Source organism: Crinia signifera, chromosome 7 (genome assembly GCF_055691185.1).
Source record: "Crinia signifera chromosome 7, ASM5569118v1, whole genome shotgun sequence".
Lineage (NCBI taxonomy): Eukaryota > Metazoa > Chordata > Amphibia > Anura > Myobatrachidae > Crinia > Crinia signifera.
In genome coordinates this window covers 47,037,440-47,057,278 of record NC_139223.1, presented here as the reverse complement: position 1 = coordinate 47,057,278, position 19,839 = coordinate 47,037,440, and the positions used below count along the sequence as shown (strand labels likewise).

At 45.7% G+C, this 19,839-nt stretch overlaps 1 protein-coding gene across 3 annotated transcripts in view; it reads left to right on the top strand.

The window, feature by feature from the left end:
• Window positions 1-19,839, top strand: part of LOC146020119 (glucagon receptor-like) — a 96,299-nt gene that overhangs the window by 67,448 nt on the left and 9,012 nt on the right. For all 3 annotated transcript variants that reach the window (XM_083152965.1, XM_083152967.1, XM_083152966.1), the window contains 8 exons: window positions 2,253-2,349; window positions 3,796-3,903; window positions 5,985-6,106; window positions 10,437-10,543; window positions 12,141-12,297; window positions 13,989-14,148; window positions 16,143-16,203; window positions 16,467-16,536. In XM_083152965.1, the coding sequence (XP_083009091.1) occupies window positions 2,253-2,349; window positions 3,796-3,903; window positions 5,985-6,106; window positions 10,437-10,543; window positions 12,141-12,297; window positions 13,989-14,148; window positions 16,143-16,203; window positions 16,467-16,536 (882 nt within the window). The remainder of the gene's footprint in view (window positions 1-2,252; window positions 2,350-3,795; window positions 3,904-5,984; window positions 6,107-10,436; window positions 10,544-12,140; window positions 12,298-13,988; window positions 14,149-16,142; window positions 16,204-16,466; window positions 16,537-19,839) is intronic.

Below are 19,839 nucleotides of genomic sequence, written 5' to 3'. Positions count from 1 at the left end.
AGCATTTCATGGGCATCCCCATGAAAACACTGGGCGTTCCCATGGGTACGTGGGCGGGCCTATGCCTGTCGGGGACGGGCAGCGGACGTCATATAACGTCAGCCGTCTGCCATGTCTTCGGCCCGGTGGCCACAAGTATAAGTCAGTCTCAATTGACTTATATGTTCAATGAGTGGGGACCATCAAATGATTTCTCCAGCTGCTGGCACATGCGAGGAGATACAAAAGCGGGGCATCAGCATCACAGAAACTCGGTAAGCTGCAGGCTTCGCAGCTTACCAAGTTATTCAGAATGACCCACTTGGTTTGCTAATGGGAAAAACCATGTGCACTGCATATGGGGCAGATCTAACATGTGCAGAGAGAGAGAGTTAGATTTGGGTGAGTTATTTTGTTTTTGTGCAGGGTAAATACTGGCTGCTTTATTTTTACACTGCATTATAGATATCAGTTTGAAGCACACACCCCACCCAAATCTAACTCTCTCTGCACATGGTACATCTGCCCCACCTGCAGTGCACATGGTTTTGTCCATTAGCAAACCAAAAGCGCTGTGCAAGTCAACCTGAATCACCCCCAAAATAACATATGTAACTGCATTTGAACACTTGTATCTTTAGTGTATTTGAAGCACAGGGGCTCAAAATAATGGGGAAATAAATCTTACTGGGAAAAGTTTTAAGCTTCTTGATTTATCCACCACCACTATCTGCTAACAAAGATAAGCCCCTGCACCACCACACATATCTTTCTATAAATGGCGTGCCCCACCTTTACCATCTGTCCACAAAGGTTAGGTTCAACTTCCACCCTCAGCTCCACAGCTATCAACAAATGTGATCCCTTTACCACCATCACCGACTATTGTCCACAAAGGTGAGCACAATGTCCATTATCTGTCCACAGAGGTGAGCTCCACCTCTATCACTACCTGTCCATAAAGGTGAGCCCCACTTTCACCACTATCCTATCTTTCCGCAAAGGTGAGCCTCACCTTTACCATCTGTCCACAAAGATGAGCCAACCACCATCACTATCTGTCCACAAAGATGAACCCACCACCATCATCATCTGTGCAAAAAGGTGAGAACCACCACAACCATTATAGTCTGTCCACAAAAGTAAACCACACCACCACCAGCTGTCCACAAAGGTGAGCATATCACCATCTGTCCACAAAAATGAGCCCCACCCCCATCATCTGTCCACAAAGGTTAGGTCCCACCACCACCACCATCTGCCCACAAAATGTGAGCCCCATTTTCACAATATATTCACAAAAATAAGCCCAACTTCATCATCATATGTCCATAAAGGTGAGTCCTCAAAACAACCATTACCATCTGTTCACAAAAGTGAGCCCCGATACCACCATCTATCTTCAATGATGAGCCCCACCTCCACCATCTATCCACAAAGATAACCCCCCACCACCACCACCATCTGTCCACAAAGGTGAGCCCCACCACCATCTGTCCACAAAGGTGAGCCCCACCACCATCTGTCCACAAAGTCGAGTCTCACCACCATCTATTACCAAAGGTGAGTCCCCACTACCATCTGTCACCCAAGGTAAGTTCCCACCACCATCTGTCACCAAAGGTGAGCCCCCATCACCACCTGTCACCAAAGGTGAGTCCCCACCACCATCTGTCCACAAAGGTGAGTCCCCACCACCATCTGTCCACAAAGGTGAGTCCCAACCACCGTCTATCCACAAAGGTGAGCCCCCACCACCATCTGTCACCAAAGGTAAGTCCCCACCACCATTTTTTTGCTTGTTTTCTGAAAACAAACATCTGGAATCCCTGTGTAGAAATTTTGAGTTTACACCTATTTCAATTTTTATACCTATGAATATTGAGCACAATCTAATATGAAATGATGTATTGGTGCCAGCACAGTGGGTGCCAATATCTGTGTAAAAGGCTATATTTATCGAAGCTTGGAGATAAAATGTGGAGAGATAAAGTACCAATCAATCAGCTCTTAACTGTCAATTTACAGGCTGTGTTTGAAAAACTGCAAACCTGCTTGGTTGGCATTTTATCTCTCTCCAGCGTTGATAAGTATCACAATAATTGTGTATTAATGAGACAAGCAGCAACGAGAAGTCCTGGGAGGTCCTACAAAAAATACATAGCACCTTCAGCCCACATCAATGATGATAAATGAGCGATTGATGTGATATTTTCCGTTTGCGGATCCACGCATGACTCATCCCTTTGTTTCATCTTCCGGGCTCCTTGTAGAGTGCAGCAGGAAAGGTTTTGGAGAAAACAATTGAAGAGTGGATGCGATATAGAGATGAATGCCACCGATGGATGACAAGGACCCCGCACCCTCAAGGTTGGCTGCTACGCTTCTTTCTGCTTTGTTACCACACAATGTACAGTAATGTTCCCATTAACAGATGACATGAGGTCAATGATGACTTTGTATGGTCTTTCTGGAATATGTCATTCTACACAGACCCTGTATTTTGTTTCTGTAATAAGTACAATGCTGCTAAGTGTGTGGGTATAATGTATTGTTGGCTGCCCTTATATCTCTGTGCCACCTGATTGTGTAGAGCCATCTCAGGAGGGTGTTAGTAGGAAAAAAACTGAGATAACCCATTTCATGAATAAATCTGACCTTTCAGCCTCAAGCTTTTTAAAACTAATGGAACATCATTGAAGGGGCCTGCCTAATGCTGGGAAGTGATAGGATGCCCCTGTTGGTCCCCTTTCATTGCCGCACATCACTTACAGAGCTGCAGGGAGTGGGATGTACCTTCCAAATGCCTGGTCAGTCAGGACAATGCAATTAATATCCTGCTGGCAGTACAGACCCCTAAAATCTGGGCTATCCACCCACAACCTGGGATGTTGGGAGGTATCCACCCAAGGAGATTAGGGAGGGTAGGTCACTATGAGATCTGGGCATATGTTTATACAACATTGGAATAGTAGTAAATGATTCAAATTTTTTTTTAATATAGGGGTCCAGTCTGAGTTTAGCAGTCGATGTGGGCTGTGCTGCATGCTATGGGTCTACTTTAATTCAGATTTGTGGTTGTGGGGCTGTGCGTGTGCAGAATTGCACAACTGCTACATTCCAACATTAATTAGGCCCCATACCCCATATCCCATTCCCCTGGAAGTATGGATGCCAATCCCTGGTTCAGTATCACAGGATATCTGACATTTTTGGATGGGATTTTAACCCCAGGATTGACGCCTATAATCCCTGGATTCCGTGATTGAAATGCGCATGCACATTTCATCCTTTTCTACTGGGCAGTGCTAAACTCGAGCTGCCCAGAAGACATGCTGTGACGCATGATGTTAAGAGCTTACACTGCGCAGCCAGGAACTGGCTGCCCCGACCGCCTCCCCCCACCCACCCTCTCCCTGCTGCATGTGTGTCTCCACGTCCACCCACCCACTACTGCTGCCTACGCCTTCAATGTCCTGACTACCGAGTGTCGGAAAGTCTGAGGATTGGCGAAAATGGAAACAGTTGGAAAAAACGCAGTCATTTCCGACAAAACAGATCCAACAAGTTTTAAAGTCAGATCTGTTTTGTCAGAAATTGTCTTGAATGCGGTCGGAAACGGCAACATTGAATAGGCGGGGTCGGCTTTTTCCACTGTCGGAAATAGCGTCGGGGATTGAATAACCCCCTAAACTATAAACATGGAGGCTGTTGGTTCTATTCCCCTTTGTGTCCTCTCTGTGATAGATAACATGTACTGTAATAGCCTCTAGTTTGTGCTTCTAGGTAACTCAGGCCTGCTGTCTCTCCTTACAGGGCTGCACTGCAACCGCACATTTGACATGTATGTCTGCTTACCCGACGGGACGCCTGGAGCCATCACTAGTGTGCCTTGTCCTTCTTACCTTCCTTGGTTCCACAAAGGTATTTACTATTTGTTTTATTCTTATTTTTTTTGCAGCCGTGCAGGGGAATTGCTTACAGCCAATATGATAAGCAAAACCTGTGCTGGTGGCTGACGATCATACAAAAAGAAGCAAACCCTATCCCACGCCACCTAATTAAACCAAAGGATGACCTATAATCAATAATCACTTACTTTAATATTCTTTTCAAAATTTCTCAATAACAAACTTTGTCCTAGGGGTGTCATGAAAAAAAAATCTAATTCTCTAGGGTGCCATGATTCAAGAAAGTTTGGGAACCACTGATATACGGTCGTATATAACACTTCCCTTTCCAATGTCCTACTTGCTCCCTCTAGTGGTAAGATAAAGGCCTGCTGAAGCAGTAATAATACTAATGTGGCATATGCAGACGGGTTGGGATCATTAGGTCTACAGCATGATGGTTGACAGTCATTAGGTGGACACCATTAGCTTGACATGGGCAAAGGTCGACATGGGAAAGGGTCGACATGGCTCTAGGTTGAAATGTCATTAGTTCGACAATCTGTAGGTCGACAGTGAAAAGGTCTACATGGTTTTTTTCACTGTTTTTCGACCTGAATGTCAACACAGTTGACATGGACACAGTTTAAAGTGCACTGCATCCCCTCGCATCGCTCGGGGTACACTATTTTATTCTCCCACCACGCCCTAGTGGATGGTAGGGCATGAAATACCGCCTATCAGCACATGTCGGCTCAAAAAACAGTGAAAAACCCCATGTCGACCTTTTTAATGTCGACCTAGACAATGTACAACTAATGACCTGTCGAACTAACGACTTGTCGAACTAATGACCTGTTGACCTAGAACCATGCCGAACTTTTCCTATGTCGACCTAGACCCATGTTGACCTTTTCCCATGTCGACCTAATGGTGTCGACCTAATGACTGTCTACCATAATGCTGTAGACCGAATGACCGCATCCCATGCAGATCCGGTACTATGCTGGGCACAAACTGGGTGATTCCTGACACCGCAGATAGCGATAATACCCACTTTCCAGCCCTATTAGGTACAACAAGGATGTCTCCCACATATACACCCTTCATTTTGTGATAGGTAGATCCTGGTGCCCTAGACAGCTGTCCAAAGCTCTAATGGTAGCCAGCTCTGGGCATAGGGTAAGAGTTTGCCAGAGGTGTGGAGTGACACCATTAATCCTATTCGATAAAGAGCACTATATAAATCAAATTATTATTATTTTCACTCCCCAGGCGAGCCCCAATTCCCCACGCACTAAAGAATCCATACAATCAAAGCTCAGGATGGTATGGATACAGGGGCGCTAATCCAACAGTGACACCTAGTGGCCAGATTCATTTTTAATTCATTTCAGTCACTTAGAGTCAATCAATATTTTTTCTAAAGAGTATTTTATTATGAACCTTGTCTTGCACAGCAAGGTTAGCCATAGCCTATAGTTTTTATTAATAGTAATTTAGCTTATTTCTTATTATAGTAAGTGATCAGTGGACTGCAATCCAGCAAAATTGCTGCTGACATAGCAGCGCCTGATTCAGATTTGCATACAAACCCAATGGTTTATGCACATATTTCATATTTCGGAATTGGGAAGCACGAACGGGATCCATTTTGCAGCTGTGGCGCGCGCCATTGTCTGTTATGGGGGCACAGTCCCCCTGAAGCCAGTTATGACGACTTCAGCTTACGCAGACCATACTCGCCTACAGGGTAGCCAGCTGGTGCAATGGAAAAGGGGCATGATGGGGCGGAGCTTATGGGGGAAGTAGTGTGTTTGGGGCATGGCCAGTGCGACCGCATCATTGCGGACATGCCCCAAACATTGCAATGCCGGTATTTTCAGGCATTGCACAGCGGGGTGGGTCAACAATTCACGTCATTTGGTCACGGATCATTCGTACAGTATTGCACAGACGCTTCCCTGCAGCTGTGAAATTCATTACCAGTCAAATTCAGGCCCTGAGTCCTTACCATAGAAATGTATTATTGTATGTCAGCTCATTGCTCTGGGGTGCACACTGTTCCATGACATCAGGTTATGCCCATTTGGTAATTAGTGTTTGTCTTGGCAGTAAAACATGGACTGGTATCACGGCGCTGTGGGCTGGACGGTCACTGGGAGATGATCAACGGGACACACCCTTGGATGAACTCGTCACAGTGTGAAGATGAGATGGAGGTGACCAGCAATGAGGTAACGCCTTTATTTTTATGATGCCCATAGTACTGGACTCTTGTAGCACGCAACAGCCACTGAGAGGCTTGCTTTCATTAGCATGGCATCAATATGACTGTTCAAAGCTTTAATCTGATTGGTTGCTATGGGCAACTCATGTTACGGTCGGTACGGTATGGACATATTTTCAGTACCATATTATTTGATGACTCCATGTGATCAGTGCGGGTGTGGATCGTATTGTCGACCAGAAGGTCGACATGTTTTTTTTTAATGGGGCGATCATTTACCAGGCAAAACCATGCCTTGCAAATGATTGCCCCTTTAAAAAAAAGTGCGGCATCCCCAGCAATAAGAGACAATGGGGAATTCCGTGAAACCTCTGTGAAGCTTAGGAAGAATCACCTGGACTTGCTCTAGAATCCGCCCAAGGACTAATTAAGCAATTGGAAGTTTCCAATTAGCTTTATCAGTCAGTAATCACACACCTTTCAAAGCAGTGTCTTTATCATCCAGCATAGAGCACAGGGTTTTCTACAGCAGGGTGAGTATGTGAGGTGTGTGAGTGTAAAGGCAAATCGGCCCCATACACTGGGCCGATTTGTCCTATGGAGGCTCGCTTACGATTTGGCACTTGTTGTGCAATTTTTACATGCAACAAATCGCATGCGATTTATTGCATGTAATATCTCCCGGGGAGCTGCTGCAGCAGCAGCGGGGTACGGGCAGCGAGGTCTGAGCGGCGGTGGCCAATGCAGCTACCAGCTCCCTGCTGCCAACACCCCACCGCTCCACATAATTGTGTGCCAGCGGTGCTTCACCAATGGCACACACCTACAGATTGGACCCGACACATCGCGGGTGCTTTTCAGCACCCGCGACGTGCCACTGATGGGTCCGATTGCAAATCATCTTATGTCCTGCCGGTGCAACCACAGGGTGCAGGTCCAGTGCGCATACATACAACCAATTTGGGCTGATTTCACGGCCCGATCCATCGGAATTGGCCGAAATCGGACTAAATCGGCCCAGTGTATGGGTGCCTTAAGTGTGCCTGAGTGTGTGTGACAACCCCCCTACCTGCCCAGAGCAGGATGCTGGGAGAACTTTGTGTCATAAACATGAGTAGTGGAAAATAAATGTTGTTTTTGTGGTGCACCTCAAGACATTAAAATATAACTTTTATTAGTGTAATTTAAGCCTGCAAAATATTAAACTAAAAAAAAAGATGTGAGTTTGCAGTTCTGAGATTGGTACTTGTGTAGTTTCACAGCGCCGTGCGTCTGAGTCCCCTTGCGGGGCTCACTTCGCTCGCCCACGCTGCGGGCTCGGTGGCTCGCTACGCTTGCCACGCTATTTAAAATGAACTCCATGCCAACATGGATAGTGGAGGTATGAACTATCCATGTTTGCATGGAGTTAAGTTACTTTTTTTAACATAGTTTGTGGCGAGCGTAGAACTGGCGCCGTGAAACTACACAAGTACCCTGAGATTTTATTTCAGACTGATGTGTTTGTGGAACCCACTGTCAAAAGTAACACATTCACAGTGTAGTGTATTGCCATAGTGTTGCAATGTCCCCGCATTCACAGTGTAGTGTATAGCTGTAGTGTTGCAATGATCCCTGCATTCATAGTGTAGTGTAGTGGTTTCCAAACTGTGCGCCATGGCACCCTGGGGTGCCTTGGGGGACTTTCCGGGGTGCCCTGGGTTGATGGTCCAGGACCAATTCAAGTTATTTATGTACAATATACTCTAATAGTCAAGTTAGGGACAAACAGAAGTGAATCCTGTCCATTGCCATATAACTGATCCTAAGGATGAGATATAAACACAATTTATTTAACTTAATATTTGTTTCTGATTTTCTCAATGAGAACCCTTTAGCCTAAGGGTGCCGCAAAAACATTTCTGATGCTTTGGGGTGCCATGATTCAAAAAAGTTTGGGAACCACTGGTGTAGTGTATAGCTGTAGTGTTGGGGTGTGGTATGCGGTTCCGACAGTCGGGATCCCGACAGTCATTAGCCCGACGTCGGGATCCCGACTGGCCGGACTCAGTCAGCGTGGCCAGAGCAACAAATCCCCTTGTGGGCACGCTGCGGGCACGGTGCCTCGCTGCGCTCGCCACCTATTCTATTCTCCCTCTATGGGGGTCGTGGACCCCCACGAGGGAGAATAGCCGATGGCCGTCGGGAACCCGGCCATCTGTGTTTTAACAGTCGGGATCCCAACGTTGGGTTAATGACTGTCGGGATCCCGACTGTCGGGACCCTGTCCGGCACCCGTAGTGTTGCAATGTCAGATATAAACACAATATATTTAACTTAATATTTCTTAGGCTAAAGAACCCTTTAGCCCAGTGGTTCCCAACCCTGGTCCTCAAGTACCCCCAACAGTACACGTTTTCCAGGTCACTCAGCATGTGCACAGATTATTCAGGCACATTTTAAAATCCACAGGTGAAGCTAATTATTTCACTTGTAATTCTTTGTAGAGACATGGAAAATGTGCACTGTTGGGGGTACTTGAGGACCAGGTTTGGGAACTACTGTTTTAGCCTATGGGTGCCGCAAAAACATTTCTGATGCTTTGGGGTGCTGTGATTCAAAAAAGTTTGGGAACCACTGGTGTAGTGTATTGCCGTAGTGTTGCAATGTCCCCGCATTCACAGTGTAGTGTATTGCCGTAGTGTTGCAATGTCCCCGCATTCACAGTGTAGTGTATTGCCGTAGTGTTGCAATGTCCCTGCATTCACAATGTAGTTTATTGCCGTAGTGTTGCAATGTCCCAGAATTCAGTGTAGTGTATAGCTGCAGTGTTACAATGTCCCCGCATTCACAGTGTAGTGTATTGCCGTAGTGTTGCAATGTCCCAGAATTCACAGTGAATTGTATAGCTGTAGTGTTGCAATGTCCCCGCATTCACAGTGTAGTGTATACTGTAGCTGTAGTGTTGCAATGTCCGCGCATTCACAGTGTAGTGTATAGCTGTAGTGTTGCAATGTCCCTGCAGAAGTGATGCTGATCTATATAGTCAACAATTCATCACAATGTAACTGCAGTTTACGCCTATTAAGTCACAGGAAAGATCAGTATTTTGTTTCATCCAAGTAAAGATAAACATTTAAGCGCCATTTCTAAGCAATCTGACTAGATCCAGGGCCGGATTAAAGGTGTGGGGGGGAGGGGGGGATGGGTTTGTGCATGGGAGTGGGGTAGTGCTGCAGATTCACATATCTGCCAATGTGACAATGATTAATGGTGCTGAGCATCGGGAGCTAAGGCACACTGACTGCACAAGTGTGCAATGCATTGCTGGGAGTTGATTAAGTCCCATGAGACTTTGCACAAGAGGTCAGAGGCTGAGCTCTGCTTGGTGGAGCTCATGATATGCTTCTCAGGCCCATGGAGGACAGCAGCAGCGGCCTTGTCATGGGTGGGTTTTTAATCAGAGGCACCGCTGAGCTTTCAGGGCTCCTACAGAGTAAGGTACAGAGGGACAAACACAGGCTGTTCATGTGGTAATATATATATATATATATATGTGTGTGTGTGTGTTTATATTAATCCTCCCCCCCCTGCAGTTCCCCATTGACCAGGTTGATACTGCCTTTACTCTGTGTTTAGACAGTGTAATATTCTCCCGTGCAGTTTGTGGCCAGTAATGACAAGTGGGAGGGGGCCCCCTTGTCTAAAGTGCCCAGGCCCCCCGAAGGCTTAATCCGGCTCTGACTAGATTGCTTGGAAATGGAGCATGGATTGCTCCGTGTGTACACCCTATAGCGATGGTGATGCGCAGTCCCGCGTGTCCCATTTCCGGTAGAGATATACAGTGCTTGCACTGTCTATCCTACTTAGATCTCAGGGTTTTGCCTAAAAGCATAGGCAGCACATATTGCGGGTGCATCACATGTGTACCACGATGTATGCTGAGCGAACTGTGCTGTCCGTTGCCCCATATGTAATTAATTAAATATGATACCTCCCACCATATGTGATCACTTATAGCAACAGTGGTGATAAATGATAAGCATGTGAGGTTGGTAACTCTTCCCAGGAAAGAGACTCTCTGCTGCATTTCTGGAGGATGGGGGAATATTTGCTGTCATTGAGACCCACCCCCATTCTTGTAAATTTGCAGCTCTTCGGATAGTGGGTGGTACTAAATGAAGCAATTTGTCTGTGCAGCAATGCAGGTTGTCTAGTACTGCTGTGTGTTAACATGAAAGTCCCCAGAATGCAGTGTTCTCTGTCCCTCTGCATCACATCATGTGACTGCATGATTTTAATTGCAAGCTAATAAGAATGAGAATGATAAGTAAAGCTTTTTGTCTATGTGTTCTCAGGTGCAGACAAGGGACTTGTTGCTTAGCTTCAGAGCTTTGTACACTGTGGGGTATTCCGTGTCATTGATAGCACTCTTATCATCCCTGATGATCCTCACCATGTGCAGGTAAGTACTCTGCCCTTGAGAAAGCTTTCACACTGCTAGTTATTGACAGCTGCCTACAGGTTGGGAGGAGCATAGCAGATGTAAGTAATGAGGTTAGTCCAAGCCAGAGCAGATTTTTTTTTTTAATTAACAAAATTCAGGTTTTAGACTATAAACAACAGTCAATAAGATACGGTATCAATCTCTACTAGGCTAAGTACTGTACAGCCAAACAGTACTTTGATGCTCCAGTAACTCAATGACTTACTTTGGCACATGTAGACCTTTTTATAGATCCAAATAAACAACATGCACCTGCTGCAAAGTCTGGCATTTAAGTTTGTGATTAATATTTACTTAGGCATGTGATGTTTTTTTGTGGTTGATGAGTCATACACAATAACAGTTAAGAGACAGCTTGTTGCATTTAACCATTAACCAACAGGTCAACACTAGTTACCCCTGACTGATCACTCTTACACTGCTTACTGCACCGACCTCTTATGCTGTTGACTATACCATAGTTGCCTACCCTCCTGCACCCTGCAGGAGGCTCCCGTTTCAGTCATAAATCCCATGCTGCCCTGCACTGTACTCCTAGTCTCCCGGATTCTTCATGTTCTACCACGGATTCCACTAAGGAGTTTCTTTACAAGGACAGTGATTTGCTGTAATCACTATGATTTGCTGTAGCTGCTTACGAGTCTCTGACAAACGTATTCCCCCTTGTGGGAACCACTGACAGGAGACAGACAACAAAACCATTTTCACACATGGGGCCTGATTCAGACATTGTTAATTGAGCAGGTAAATGCCACCTCAGCAAGGTCTCCCGCATCCCCATATACTGCTGTGAAAGTGTTTGCAGCTGTGCACACAGGGGTGTACAACCATTTGCAATCACTCATCATAAAATGGTTCTTCCCCCATGTCCGCAGTGCCGAGTTAGTCTAGACTTCTATTTCTTATTCATCGTGTCTATTGCTATTGCTATTGTGGTTTCATACATTCTCCTCAGCCTAACAAACCTTCCGACCTTCCTGTTCCATACCCAAAAAGGTACGGCTGATTGTGGAGAAGAGTAACTCTTTCACCTATTCATTCACTCCAGTTTTGACCAGACCTGCCCAGTAGGTATGGCCATCGTTGCCATTGCCATCGATGGTTGAAATTGATGGCAATTCAGCAACTGGCCATCGATAGTGCTTAACTATGCAATGGATGACCATCGATATTTTTACATATCGATGGTCATCCATTGTGTTTGATTGATTGGCCTGTGGGCCAATCAAAACACGGGGGCGGGGCTTCGCGGGTGTTGGGGGGGCGGATCTATGCTCAGTGTCCCAGCACTTTGGAAAAAAAGAGCGAAACATCGTTTTGCTATTCCATCGATGGAGGGAAACCATCTGGTACTCCCCCATCGATGGCAAAAGTATTCGACATCGGCCATGAACATGTCAATGGCCATCCCTACTGCCCAGTGGCCTTATCCCAAAACAAATCCCTGATCTGACAGTGCATGATCAGATTTTCGATACCCCCCTTCATGTACCAGAACTAGCACTGTTCTGCTGCTCAGTGTTTTACACCCCACTCGTCTCCTTTTTTCCCCCAGGAAGCTGCGTTGCACCAGGAATTACATCCATGCCAACCTGTTCCTCTCCTTCGCTCTCCGTGGAGTATCTGTAATCACTAAGGATATCTTGCTGGAGAAGAGATGGGGCATGCAGACCATTGAGGTCTCAGATTGGGAGATTCTCATTAGTAATGAGGTCAGGGTTATGGTATTTTCCTTCCCAAAATTGTAAGATTTTCTGCAGCTATACAGAACTTGTATGTCTTTCCTGCGGGAGGAACAAGTGTTACCCAATCAGCCAATGGATTATATAACTTATCTAATAATTGCATGAAATTTTAATTTAGGTCAACATTCATTGGATCGACCACTGAAGGTCAACAGAACTTAGGTCGACACCTGATATAGATTGACATGGGTAAGGTTGACAGGGTCGGAAGGGTCAACACAAGCATTAGGTTGACTATGGGAAGGACAACAGGCAAAAGTTCAACATCAGTTTTTTAATTATTTGCTCTGAATGTCGACACAGTCAACATGGACACCGTCTAAGTGTACTGCATCCCCTCCCATCGCTGGCTGCCCTCCCCATGCTTTGGGCACATGCTGCCTGGTACTATTTTATTCTCCCACCACACTGTAGTGCATGGTAGGATATGAAATAATGCCTGTCGGCACATGTCGGCTCCAAAAAAACCATGAACAATTCATTCTTTTGACTGTCAACCTTCCCATTGTTGACCTAATTCTTGTGTCGACTGTCCGACCCTGTCGACCTTACCAATGTCAATCTATTTCAGGTGTCGACCTAAGGCTAGTCGACCTTCAGTTATCGACCCATTGCATGTTGACATTAATGACTGTATACCCTTTTAATGACCGCTAGACATGAAATTCCACTGTAGAATTGCAATACTGTAATTCTCTAACTTTCTAAGGGTCCAATATAGGGTGTCTAATGACAATGGACGGTCTGAGCAGTGCTACAGTGTGACATCATGATGAAAAATGGCCTGGTACCAGCATGGAGTCAAATTTTTGCCAAACTGCATGGGAAAATCAGTGGAAGTTTCAGTAGAGTATTTTGCATTGGCTAAATAAAAAAGATGGGTGTAGTTTCTTGCCATTAGCTGGTGCTGCCCATGGGCTGCATTTGGTGGTGGTGGTGGTGGTGGTAACACATATAAACATACATGTAATGTTGTATGTAATATAAATATGCTGGCTACAGCAGGAGACACCGTGTTCAGCTTGTCTATCGTCTATAAGAGGAATCTAGGGATGGGCTTATCAAGGATAGACCAGCTGAATGCTGTGCCTGAGGCTGAAACATGTGGGCATTGCATGCAACAAGCAGGATGTGTCTTGCCTGTATTACAAATGTGGACAAACTTTGTCCGCATTGAAATTTGGACTTGCTTCTGATTCTAAGGGTGGTATTCAATTGTTACTTCACGCTCGATCTCCCATCTAAAATGACCGGAGACCGTAGGGCGATATTCATTGAACTATTCTTTTTGCGCATATTGTGCTCATATGGTCAGGTTTAGCTACGCATTTGCGCATTTCAGCTCACCACCCCCAGGAATAGCGAGCTGCAATGCTGGTGAAAAACAACTGAATACCGCCCCAAATGTTTCAAGCCTTCTAAAGATTTGACATGTGGAGGCGTGACTCATATCAACCATTCAACTGCGAGGTTGCATTTATCAAGTACATTCTTGAAAATGAGAGGCTGATTGGTTGCTGCTTTAGAGAACTCCCCCACTCTTTATAGCATTGATCCACTTCTCCCCCTAATTTGGACCCAATATGTTTCATAAATGAGGTCCAGAATATACAAATAATGCCGTGGCAATAAGTACTAATATAATCTTTTCACCACAGGCTGCAATTGGATGCCGCATTGCGCAGGTTATTATGCAATACTGCATCCTGGCCAATCATTACTGGTTCGTGGTGGAGGCGGTCTACCTGTACAAGCTTCTTATTGGTGCAGTGTTTTCTGAGAAGAACAATTACACTATATACCTGTATCTCGGATGGGGTGAGTGACTTGGATAATACTGACCCTGTAGAACAGAGAAATTAAATAGAAAATAATTAAGGGTGGGGGGATGAGATCATAAGGCCATGGGCTCCTTAGCCAGGGGCAGGAAAAGGGACCCTCCACAGCTTAGCACAAAGCAGTGTGTGCTGGACTGAGAAAAGAAGCGGCTATTGCGGATCGGTAAGACATAAGGCCAGATGTACTTAGTTTGAAAAGTGATAAAAAGGAGAGTGATAAACCAACAGCCAATCGGCTCTTACCTGCCATGTCACAGGCTGTGTTTGAAAAATAACAGGTAGGAGCTGATTGGTTGGTGGTTCATCACTCTCGTTTTTATCACTTTTCAAGCTTAGTACATCTCGCCCTTAGCCCCCTCAGACTCCTACAATAAGCACAGGGAGCGAGTAATTCATACCCACTCCTCTCCCCCATCAGTGCCCCTGTATACCTGAATTTTGCACTTAGAATGAGATACATACAGTATATACAGTAGATGACTTTAGGTGAGAATGCTGGTGGTCAGAAAACTGGTTTTGGGGCTTTCTGCTTCTGTGACCTCCGGTGCTGTAAAGTGAGCTTTGTAACGTCACTTTACTGCATTGGGGGTCACAGGTACAGTGCAGAACCCCGATGACCACCAGCCCTCACCGGAGAACCGATCTCCGGACCCACGGTAGGTACAGTAAGTAAGGTAAGTAAGTCCAACAGGACTCAAGCACCTTGAGCCCTGTTGGAGAAAGTCCGCTATATAAATTTAAACTTACTTTTTATTATTATTGTTTTTACACAATGATCAGCTTGTGTGTTTATCAGACACACCTAGCTGATCACACTGGCCCGGTACATGCACTTAGGGAAGACAGTCCCAGCGCATTTTTTTCAATTCCAGGATTCAGGATTGAAAATTGCTCAATCCCGGGGGTTCCAGGATTGGCTTCCCTAATAAGAAAAAAAATGCCCCGGGAAGGGAGCGAGGTGGGTGCGGCGGCCTAGGCACCATGACCTCTGACCACTGGTGCTCAGACGCTGGCTGGCATTAAACTGCACATGCACAGTCTTGGGGCCAAATCCCAGGATCTCACCAATCCGGATCACGGAATTGGCCACCCACCCTGCCTTCTCTGAGTAGGAGATTCCACCAGATTACACTTTACATTTTTTTTAAATGAAGACCATATTGTCAAGAACACTTGTCATAATTGTGTCTAACAGATAATAAGACATATATTTACTAAAGCTTCTAAAAATGTTGCCGTAGAGCTAATCAGATTCTATCATTTTCTAGGATGCAATAGAGAAATAATAGATAGAGTCTGATTGGTTGCTATGGGAAACATCACCTATTTTAATTTATAGAAGCATTACTTAATTAACCCTAAGGGAGTGTAATCATTTATAGTCATTCATTGACATCATAACGGCAGGAACTTTGCATCCCCTGCAGCCTGACCACTTGGGAGGACTACCTGTAACTATGACCACTGCTCATGTTCTACCTTCTCATTTCCTAACTGGAATAACTAGAGTTACTTGAAAACTATATACAGTATCCGGGACAGTAGGGAGGCCGGGCCCAGCTATGTATTGGGGGTGTGGCCTATTCACAGAAGGCATCGCCACACACTCTTGAAATAATATACAGAAAAAGCAGCACCTTAAGCACTCCTTTTCTAGCCACACTGCAGCCTAGTACACAACAGCATGTGCTGAGTTGAGGAGAAGAGCTCTCCTGCTCCTGCTTCCAGGTCATGGGTGGTGGACCAGGGCCCCCGCTGGTCCCCTCCATCAGACCTGGGCCCGGGTAATTATTCCCATCCCTCTTTCCATCCCAGACAGTATCTAGAAAGTCACTAAATGAGAAATTCATAGAAAGGATGGGATGAGACCACTGTACACTGGGTGAAGTGGGTGATGTTGGACGTTATGGGAGGAAGCAGGGCAGATATAGTAATTATGGACATCACCCAAGACTCCCTCTATCTCTCTTACAGGGACTCCGGTTTTGTTTGTGGTTCCCTGGATGATACTAAAGTATCTGAATGAAAACAAAGAGTGAGTGACTACTTGCAGTGATGAAGATAGAGGATACCGCATTATAATGACCATTCCTGACTGTCTCCCCGTGCGCGCACACTCACACACACACAGACATATACACCTCACCCAACAATACCACCATGCCCAACAGCCGCTGCACTAGTGCACAGTTTAGAACCGGCCCTGTGTCAGACTTCCCCTTTTACCTCCTATCAGCCATCAGTAATTTCTGGCATTGCTTTAAGCTAAGTTGTTCTCTTTCCCAATCTCTGTTTCAGGTGCTGGGCTCTGAATGACAACATGGCCTACTGGTGGATAATCCGGATTCCCATCTTGCTGGCCTCAGTGGTGAGCTGACAACACTCTCACACATCCTGTTACACATTGCGGTTTGTTAAATAGAAGACGAGATTTTACTTCTCTGAATCTAAAGTAATATGTATATTCATGGATGAAGAACTCAGAGATAGATGCAGATCTCTGCACTGATGGGTCTGTCTGTGCCATCTATGTCCCCCCTGTGGCAGTGCAGTTACTGGGCATCCTTGTACCAGGATCATTTCAGCTGGTTGTGCCATGGACTAAATGAGCCTCATTCAGAGGTGAATGCAGGAGTGATTGGTGCTGTTTCTACAGAAGCAGCGTTTCTGAGAAGGAATGTAAATAATGCAGGTGTCATCTTCTGAGGATCGGGAGCATCGGACAGACCATCAGACATCAGAGAATCCTAGTTACCCAGAATGTCAACCGATCTAATCTACTGAGGCCAATGTATCTGCGTCAGGAGCTGGCTGAGGCACCCCAACCAAATGGAGGTGACCAACCCCTCAATAGGCTTATTAGGCTGCAGCCTGGAGCGTTGGGCTTTGGGGGGGGGGGGGGGGGCAGTGCCAGCACAATAGATTGCACTGGAATAGGAGCGCTTCCTGGTGCTGCTGGAGTTGGGTCAAGCAAGGTCTTGTGAGATCTCCCACAAGAACTGTGGGAGCAGCACTGCCTGATGGGAATGCCAGCATCACTGAGGTAGGGCTCTTCTGTATTAGCCTAGGGTGGAACCTATAATCAGGCCCTGGCTGGATTTATCTATCATACCTAAGATGTGACAACTGCGATCATTCTTTTATTTCTTGATAAATGTTCTAACTCAGTGGTTCCCAACCTGTGGTACTAGTACCACTGGGTGTACTCTGTAGACCAGTTGAGAGTACTAGAAAATAATATTTCTAATGGTGGAAGAAGTCTCCCATTGCCATGGAGATGAACCACATTGCATCACTTCCGGTTCTGTCTGCAGCATCACCAGCGTCTCCTCGTGCTTTTGCCTGACCGGCAATCCACCGGGAGCTACCCGCACTGCCATCAGACATCAGCGATCATCTGCCCCATGCTGACACGGGTGGAGGAAGCAGCAGCATTAATCCTACAGGCGTTATTGGGAACCCCGGAGACGGTACACGGCCTGCGGCCAGACACAGGGGGACCTGATGCCTTAATATAAGGACGTGCTTGCTGCTCACTTCCACTCCGCTCTGTACTGTGGATATTTGTAATTGAGAGGAGGGGGTACTTACAAATGAAAAGCATAATCAAGGGGTACGGGAGAGAAAAAGGGTTGGGAACTGCTGATCTAACTTAACAAAACGAATGAACGCTGATTGTTGGTTTGTTCTTAAATAGGAGCTGCTGGCTTTTCATTTGTTCCGCACAGAATATCATTTCCATGACTACTTATATCTTACCTTGCTTGTGTCTATCAGGAAATCAAATTATCTGACTTACTTACAGACAGGTCTTTTTACGATGCGTGAGGCATGGGACACTCCACTTGTATGTTCTTCATACCTGTATTACAAGAGATGTGAGTGTGTGTGTGGGGGGGGGGGGGCAGGGCAATGTGATTAGTGATGCTGATTTTCTCTTCTCATTGTTTCATGAGTAACTCATGGGGATGCTCAGTGATGTGACCAGGGCTTAATCATACATTGACATCATCACATGACCACTTTGAGAGCCAGTGATAAGAATGGATTCCTGGATACAAAACTATTTGGTAGTGGATGCAGGAGTGAAGCAGCTGAGACTTTTGGATATTCATGCAATCTCAATATGCGACTCCCGTCAGTAACCATCGGTAACCCCAGGGGCGGATTAAGCCTTCGGGGGGCCTGCTGGCTCGCTGCACTCGCCACACTTCCGGTTGGCGTTGATAGTGGGGGTGCATTTAACATTGTAAGCACCCATTAGGGTGCTTATACAATTAAAAATCTTATAGGGGGGCCAATTAACATTGAAAGCACCCATACGTGTGCTTATACAATTAAAAATCTTAGAGGGGGCCAATTAACATTGAAAGCACCCATACGTGTGCTTATACAATTTAAAATCGTATCTCATCTAATCTCATCTCATTGTATGCCATTGTATGCCATATACGGAAAGCGGTCATCTATTAGAATGAACTTAGGTCTACAGTCATTAGGTCGACCCCACTAGGTCGACTGGCAGGAAGGTCGACCTGACTTAAGGTCGACATGGGCCAAGGTCGACATGACTTAAGGTCGAATTTGCATAAAGGTCGACATGAGGAAGGTCGACATGAAGAAGGTCGACTGGTCATAAGGTCGACATGGGTTTTTCACTGTTTTTTGAGTCGACATGTGCCGACAGGCGGTATTTCATCCCCTACCATCCACTAGGGCGTGGAGGGGGTTATTAAAGCTGTGGCGAGCGAAGCGAGCCACCGTGCCTGAAGCATTGCGAATAGTAGAATAATAGAAGTAGCACTTACCTAACCTTGCAGTAGGGAAGAAGACAGACAGCACTCGTTTTAAGTAGAAAGAAGATAAATGTATTGAAGAGTATTTACAACATGGCAAACATCTTATAGAACATCAAACAGACCCGACAGGCTGTTTCAACTGTAATCCAACCAGTTTTCTACAGGGGTACAGCAAGATAGCAAAATAAGCAGTATTTAACATAGAAAAAGGCGCCAGTCCCACCTTGAGTTTCAAATTGCGCTGTCACTCAGCACCACTAACGGTGCTGAATGCGTCATGTTGCTAGATAACATTGGGCTGGCCTGGGGCGCGTCATTAGGGGGATCCCCGTGATGCCTGTTGTGATATGCTAAATGCCGCTTGATGTTTTAAGAGAGCGGGTATGCCGGAGTACGGGGCTGTGCGGATAGAGAGCTGTCTTAGTGTGGGGGCTGATCGGACTACCTTAATGATGTGAACTGTGCAACAAGTGATATCATATATATTATATATATTAGCGGGCTAACTGAGTAGAGGCACCTAAAAAAGAGGTTGTATGTTTACCTGATCTCCTGGTGTGGACAGTCAGGTCAATAAGCTACTGTGGAATGTAGCAATCAATTGTAACTGCAGGCAACAAAGTATATATGCAAAGTATACACAGTATCTTATCATAAGACTGGGCTCAAAGCTTAAAACAAATATTGGACACTCGGCGGTGTCTAGCTTTATAACACCTTGCTAAAGGCTCAGTGATTTTGAAGAAGGCAAAACCAGAAATGTTCACAAAAGGGGTATGACAGTTGGATAAATAAAGTATACTTATACAGCGTCTGCCGATCAGTGTAGATTTAGGCAGCAACACACGGAGGTGTTGCATAAAGCACACGGC